Source organism: Mandrillus leucophaeus, unplaced genomic scaffold (genome assembly GCF_000951045.1).
Source record: "Mandrillus leucophaeus isolate KB7577 unplaced genomic scaffold, Mleu.le_1.0 Scaffold199, whole genome shotgun sequence".
Classification (NCBI taxonomy): domain Eukaryota; kingdom Metazoa; phylum Chordata; class Mammalia; order Primates; family Cercopithecidae; genus Mandrillus; species Mandrillus leucophaeus.
In genome coordinates this window covers 572,486-579,795 of record NW_012102020.1, presented here as the reverse complement: position 1 = coordinate 579,795, position 7,310 = coordinate 572,486, and the positions used below count along the sequence as shown (strand labels likewise).

At 41.6% G+C, this 7,310-nt stretch overlaps 1 protein-coding gene across 2 annotated transcripts; it reads right to left on the bottom strand.

The window, feature by feature from the left end:
* Positions 1-517: 517 nt before the first annotated feature.
* On the bottom strand, positions 518-6,962 carry SMCO1 (single-pass membrane protein with coiled-coil domains 1). Of its 2 annotated transcripts, none has more exons than XM_011978697.1 (3): positions 6,757-6,962; positions 2,844-2,993; positions 518-1,974 (listed from the first exon to the last, which is right to left on the bottom strand). In XM_011978697.1, exons 1-3 carry the CDS (start codon positions 6,804-6,806, stop codon positions 1,530-1,532), a joined length of 645 nt encoding a protein of 214 aa, XP_011834087.1. In that variant the 5' UTR covers positions 6,807-6,962; the 3' UTR covers positions 518-1,529. The 2 variants fall into 2 exon arrangements, with proteins under 2 accessions (XP_011834087.1, XP_011834089.1); XM_011978699.1 differs by having other exon boundaries at positions 1,085-1,974; positions 6,701-6,942.
* Positions 6,963-7,310: the final 348 nt, after the last annotated feature.

Sequence of the window (7,310 nt, the reverse complement as noted above, 5' to 3'; positions counted from 1 at the left end):
TGAGTGAGTGTACCTGCTGACAAAGCTGCTGTGTCTCTTCTGGCTCATTTTCAAGGTGGGGCCAGCAAGGTAACACATCACCATGTATTACTTCACATCCTCCTCTACCTAACTTCCTTCCAGCTTTATTCACTCTGGCTGTCCTGAATTTGTACCTCCCAAATAAAGCACTGGCACTTAATCTTTACCTCAAGGGCAGGATCCACATTTTTAATGTTTCTGTTATCCACAGCACCTAGTACATGGCATTTGGTATTCAATAAATATTATAAATAAATGGTCAAGATGTAAGAATCCCCTTTCTGGTATAAATAACTATGGTACTTCATTAGAGAACAAATACACATTAAGATACAATTTATAGTATCTCATGATGTATATTTTAGGTGTTTTGTGTTTTAATTTATGAAAATAGAGATGAGGTCTCACTATGGTTACAGCTCTTTTACTCCTGAATTTGATGAGTTCTGAGTTCTTGTCCCATGACTGAGAAGAACGAGGTACACAGACACTGGAGAGTGAGTAAGGCAGAGTAGAATTTACTGAGTGACAGAAAGCCTCTTGACAGTGAGAGGGTACCCGATGGTGGGTTGCTGGCCACGAGCCTGAGTCTATGGGTTTTTGTGGGTTAGAAATGGACAAGTGCATGCTGATTGGTCTGTGGCTATGCTTGAAAAAGCACCATTCAGAAATAGGCACGATAGTATAGAGGACCAATCGGGGAAGGGTAGGTATGTGTAAAATAGGTGAAGGATAAGGACCAATCAGAAGAGAGGGTGCCAGATGAGAATGGGAGCTCTCAGTCTGGTTCATGGATCTATCCGGAACTCATAGCTTGGTTTTCAGGCTTTAAACTGTCCTTGGCTTGAAGGTTGAGTTTCACCAGGGACCCATCCCTGTCTGCCTAGGAATTTACCTGCCTCCTATTGCTATCACTATGTTTCCCAAGCTGGTTTCAAACCCCTGAGCTCAAGTGATCCTCCTACCTTGACCTCCTAAGATGCTTGGATTAGAGGCATGAGCCACCATGTCCAGCCTTATTTATTTTTTAAATAGGTAATACACATTCACATGGTTCAAAATTGAAATTGTACAAAATGGATTAACAGCGAAAAGACCTCCTCTTATCTTTGACCCCTAGCCTCTTAACTTTCTTTCCTGACAAGTAATGTTATCACTTTCTTGTGTATCTCTGCAGAAGTTTATGGATATATAAACTAATATGCATTATATATATGCATATATATATATTTGATTTTGCACCTTTTTTCCACTTAGCAATATATATTGGAAATAAACATTTGAAAAGAACAATACATTTGGTGATAACTTCATATCATTACACAAAGAGCTTCTTCATTCTTTTGTATGGCTACACAGAAAGTATCTATTGTATCCATTTGTCATAATTTATTTCACATCCCCTCACTCTTTGCTATAAAAATAAGGCTGTAATACATTGTGCATACTTTTGGCCATTTCCAAGATGAATTACTGGAGGTGGAATCACCGGGTCATAGGGTAGCAGGTTAGTTTTTGACGGATGGTATCGACTCTTTGAGGGGCGACTTTTGCTCTTCAGGGGTCCTGACTGCTTTCCCCTTCTCAATTACCTGCACAGCCCTCAGCAAACTGTCCTGCAGAGCCTGGTTCTTTACCATGTTAGTAATCAGGAACGTGATGTCCCTGATGTACGTCTGCCTCGCTTTATCAGTATAGTGTTCTGCCTTGTTACCGTGTGCAATAAAGAAGGTACAAAGTGCTGTGATGTCTCCTTCTTGTAGCCCACACTCCTCCAGAATGGAATCCCAGACAACTCTAATGCGCTCATTCTTAACTTTTCGTCTGAGTACAGAGGCTAAGGTTGGAAGACCTCTCACCAGGTCTGGCAGCTTCTCAAGCACACGAGTATGCAAGCAGATAAGTACTTCAATAACGTAGCTGTATAAAATATTCAATTCCATTGAAGTGAACCTACAAAAAATATGGAGAGCTTCTTAAGCAGTCAAAAATATATAGAAACAGAAAATGAATTCTTTTAGGATTAACTCAATATGAACCCACTAGGAGAACCAGCTGTTGTAATTTAGAAAATATTTACTTTAGAATTTAAATTCAAATTCAAATACTTACCTTTTTTTTTTTTGTTTTAAAGAGATGGGGTCTCACTTCGTTGCCCAGGCTGTTCTCGCACTCCTGAGCTCGAGTGATCCTGTTGCCTCGGCTTCCCAGAGTGCTGGGATTAAAGGCATGAACCATCATGCCCTGCCAATACTTACTTTAGAATTAATGCAGATAGGCTGGGCACAGTGGCTCACTCCTATAATCCCAGCACTTTGGGAGGCCGAGGTGGGTGGATCATCTGAGGTCAGGAGTTTGAGACTAGCCTGGCCAACATAGTGAAACCCTGTCTCTACTGAAAATACAAAACTTAGCTGAGTGTTGTGATGCATGCTTGTAATGGTAGCTAATCAGGAGGCTGAGGTAGGAGAATGGCTTGAACCCAGGAGGTGGAGGTTCCAGTGAGCTGAGATTGCCGCACTGCACTCCAACCTGGGTGACAGAGCAAGACTCCATCTCAAAAAAAAAAAAAGACAGAAAAAGAAAAAGAAATTAATGCAAATAAGGCTTTGGCAAGCAAGAGACCCTGTGATGAGATATGTACCATAGTTCCTGGCATATAAAGAGATGTGCAAATTAATCTTTTTTAAAAAACATAACCTAAGAAAATGTAATTGCTTTACAATCCATTGTGGGAAAGATACTAAAGAATTCAATTTTGGAATGACCACTGGAAGCTCTCAAAGCCACAGAATCCCACTGATTTCTCAACTGATACTCACTCGAGTGCCCGAACTGCTGTCCACATCTCATCTTGGGCTGCTTGGTTTGCCAGAGTCTTACTATGATGCTCGAATTTCTGCATCAGGTTATCCTTGGTGAAGTCTAGTTCTCTGAACTGTGCTTCTAACACTTGGAGTTTGTGGTCTACTCTATAGGATAACAGAATCAAGGGTTAGTTTAGGTTACAGGACAAAACTAAGGTTTTGCTTTAAGCTGAGGCTCTAGTACATTATTTACAACCCCTACCAAATTTGGGTAACTTTTTTTTTTAACTTTTACTTTAAACTCTGAAGGGAAAATGGGTAGCTATTTGAATTTGAAAGTTTCAACAAAAATGGTTCCATTTGCCGTTCCCTCTAGCCACCATCCTTGTCCTTTCATCCCATATATTGCAAACCTTTGAACTATCTAATTACTTGAATTGCCTATCATGTCTTGTTTTTGTATTATACTTTATGCTTTATTTGTTTATGTATGTATTTATTTATTTTCTAATACAGAGTCTCACTCTGTCACCCAAACTGGAGTGCCATAGCACAATCACTACCTCCCAGGCTCAAGTGATCTTCCCACCTCAGCCTCCCGAGTAGCTAGGACTATAGTTGTGTGCCACCATACTTGGCTAATTGTTAAAAAATATTTTTTTGTAGAGACCAGGAATTGCTATGTTTGGCTGGTCTTGAACACCTGGGCTCCAGTGATCCACCTGTCTTGGCCTCCCAAAGTACTGGGATTACAGGCATGAGCCACCATGCCTGGGCTATATCTTATGCGTTAAAGACTATTTTATGTAAGCATTACTTTGGTGTTCACAGCAACCACAAAAAGTAAAGCAGTCATTTTTACTATTTTGCTATTGAAGAAATTGAGTCTCAAGAGGATTGAGACCTAATGTCATAAAGTTAGCTAGTGCTGAGACCAGTATATAATAAGGTGACTTTTTCTACCCTATTCTGGTTGTCCAACTCTTACCCTTTCTTCCAGAATCAGCTCAAATCCACTGCCTTGTTAAATTCCCCTTCTGCCTGGTGATCTCCTTGCCTGCCTACTTCTCGCTTACAAGCACTGCCTCTGTGAACCCATCTCCCCACCTCCTGCTTTACTATTAGGGTTAGCCTTTCATGAACTAAATTGTAAGTTCTTGGAGGGAAGGAATCAGAGACTATTTCTTAGATACCTTTATGCCTGTCTCCCAATACCCAGCAAAGGTCTTACACTGTAATAAAAGTTTTCCTGTATGATTGACATCTTTGATGTGAATGAAATGCTGAGTTTTGTAACCCAAAATGAGGATTTGAGTAGCTCTGAACAGCCGTGACCATCAGAGGGTGCTGTGGCACCAGCATTATGTCTAAATTAATCACAGAGACTGGAGGACACACCTCACTTGTCTGAGCCACCTAGATTGTCGTTATGAGGGAAGTGATGAGTCAACACACACGCTACTTCTCTGAGCTTCCGTGTCCCCAGTGACCCGAATACCTTTGTGACTGCCCAGCATTCTATGCTTGATCATCTTTTATTCTTCGTTCTGAATTTCTCTCAAGGCTAATTCTCCTTCAGGTACTACATCTCTCCTAAGCTTTAAACCTGTATTTTCTTTTCTTTCTTTTTTTTTTTTTTTAGATGGAGTCTCGCTCTATCACCCAGGCTAGAGTGCAGTGGCACAATCTTGGCTCACTGCAACCTCTGTCTCCCGGATTCAAGCGATTCTCCTGCCTTAGTCTCCCAAGTAGCTGGGACTACAGGCGCCACCACACCCGGCTAATTTTTGTATTTTTAGTAGAGATGGGGTTTTGCCATGTTGGCCAGGCTGGTCTCAAACTCCTGACCTCAGGTGATCCGCCCACCTCAGCCTCCCAAAGTGCTGGGATTACAGGCGTGAGCCACCATGCCCGGCCTAGACCTGTATTTTCAATATGTTTTGTGCATCTCCACAAAGATGGAGATGTCAAAGTCAACTCTCCTAAGCTTAACCTACTAATACCTCCCCCATCTTCAGAAATTACTGTGAAGAAATGTCAACTGCTTTACACATAAATAAAACTCAGTATAAAATGTTCACTTTGTAGGAATAGAAGCCTGTGTGACCTAATATGCCTGCAATTTCTGTCTACAAGGCAAAACCATGTGATTTGAGCCGGGTGCAGTGGCTCACACCTGTAATCCCAGCACTTTGGGAGGTCAAGGTGGGAGGATCGCTTTAGTCCAGGAGTTTGAGACCAGCTTGGGCAACATAGTGAGTCCTCATCTCTACAAAAAATAAAAAATTAGCCTGGTGTGGTGGTGTGTGCACTTGTGGTCCCAGCTACTGGGGGCGCTGAGGTATGAGAATTGCTTGAGCCCAGGAGGCCAAGGCTGCAGTGAGCTGTGATGATGCTACTGCACTCAGCTTGGGCAACACAGCGAGACCCTGTGTCAAAAAAAAAAGTCATTTGGCATATACTATTTGTATTAACTTCTAGACCTTTAAGATTATATTGCTTATAGGTCATCTGTAGTTTGAATCTTAGAGAGGAATTCTAGCTTGTCAATCAGTATAAAAATGTACAGTTGCGGTTCTTTGGAATCCTCTCACCAAAGGACAGTCCCAGGCCGTTCCATAAAAATCTAAACCAGCATGCAAATCTGAGCGCAGGCTGTTTTGTTCTGTTTTGTTTGACTACAGTTCCCTAGTCCCGTTAATGACCTCACCATCCAACCAATTCCTTGAACTAGAAATCTCAGAATAATTCTCAACTTTTCTACTTCCCCCAATTTATGTCTCTCTAACCCATTCCTGCCTCTCCATCTCCACTAAATGAGTTTCTCATCATCTTTCACTAGGACTCAAGATTGCAGTAGCCTAACTGGACCTCTGTTTTCCATTTCCCATCCATCCTCCAGACACATTCTTCTAAAACACAATTCCGATTCTGTACCTCAGCTGATTACAAATGGTTGACGTTATCCTGGCTTGCCCAGTGATCTACTCAGAGCCAAATTGGATCTCTTCGGCAGGAAAGTCAAGGGCCTTCACCCTTTGCTTCTGTCTTCCGCCAGTCCCCTCACCCATCCTAGTCACCAATACATGAGACATCTCTTGTCATCTGCTTGGATACATCGTGTGGTTCCAGGCTTACATATGGCATATACCCACTGTTTCCTCAGCCTAGAATTCCTTCCCATATTTTTTTCCCTCATAAGCTCCTACTTACACTTTAAGATCCAGCTTAAATGACCCTATATGAAGAGTTCCTTTCTCTAGTGTCAAAGGCAAATTGGTTGATCCTCCGTTCATATTTGCACAGATCTTTAGGAACATCACCGTTGAAAGGTCAGTCACATTAAATTGTAAATATTTTTCAAACTTTTCTCTTTCCTACAGGTTGTGAGCTCCTTTTACCTTTTTTTGTAAATCTAGAATTTAGCACATGCATACATTCAATGGCATTACTGCACCTGGGAGCAGACTTTTCTTTATTGTTAATTTACATAAGCCACTGTCATAGAGATGGAATTCTTTTTTTGGACGGAGTCTCGCTCTGTTGCCAGGGCTGGAGTGCAGTGGCGCGATCTCAGCTCACTGCAACCTCTGCCTCCTGGGTTCAAATGATTCTCCTGCCTCAGCCTCCCAAGTAGCTGGGACTACAGGCACCCACCACCATGCCCGCCTAATTTTTGTATTTTTAGTAGAGGCAGAGTTTCACCATGTTGGCCAGTATGGTCTTGATCTCTTGACCTTGTGATCTGCCCACCTCAGCCTCCCAGTGTGCTGGGATTATAGACGTGAGCCACCGCGCCAGCCATAGAGACGGAATTCTAATGAGCACGTCTGTAGTTCTTTGTTTATTTCTATTCTTCATTCTTCTCTTACCCATCTTCCCAGAATAGCAGACCCATGCTTGCTCCCTCCCTATAGCCCTCAGCAACCTTTTCATTGCCTCCTTCAAGGATATCAGGGTTGTGGTTTCATTGTTCATCTTCTTAAGGCAAAAGGAAAGAAAACAAAAACAAAGCAAAACAAAAAAGCAATAAATGTTTGAATCCAGAATTTTCTGCTGTCTTCCTCTCAGCAACAGGCAGCAGTAGCATGAGCACCCAATCTACATTCTGCCTGAAAGGTCACTCAGTACAAGAAGCTTTTAATAGCTTGCACATCCAAATATAGTTTCAAAGAACTGATCCTGTGAACACAGGTGTCCTGGAATGCACTATCACATTTGCGTTTGAAAACTGAACCGTAGTACATCAACATAGAGCAACAACCATGTATAATTATGACTCTGTGTACATGACTGTAATATATATACGGATACATTAATGTAACATACAGGACTAAGTTACATGGAAATGTTACTGTCATATTTTAACAGCTTCATTATTCAATTACAACCTAAATTAGGTTTAAAGAGTGCCCCAGATCTTTTATGATGATGGTATCAAAGCAAAAAACCTAACCATCATTAGAAACTACTAAATGCTTG

Coding starts and splice junctions, on each gene's coding strand:
- SMCO1 (XM_011978697.1), bottom strand. CDS start 6,806: ATGAACAATGAAACCACAACCCTGATATCCTTGAAGGAGGCAATGAAA. Junction 2,994..6,756: donor TTGAAGGAGGCAATGAAAAG/GTTGCTGAGGGC, acceptor GTTATCCTATAG/AGTAGACCACAAACTCCAAG. Junction 1,975..2,843: donor ACAGCAGTTCGGGCACTCGA/GTGAGTATCAGT, acceptor TATTTTTTGTAG/GTTCACTTCAATGGAATTGA.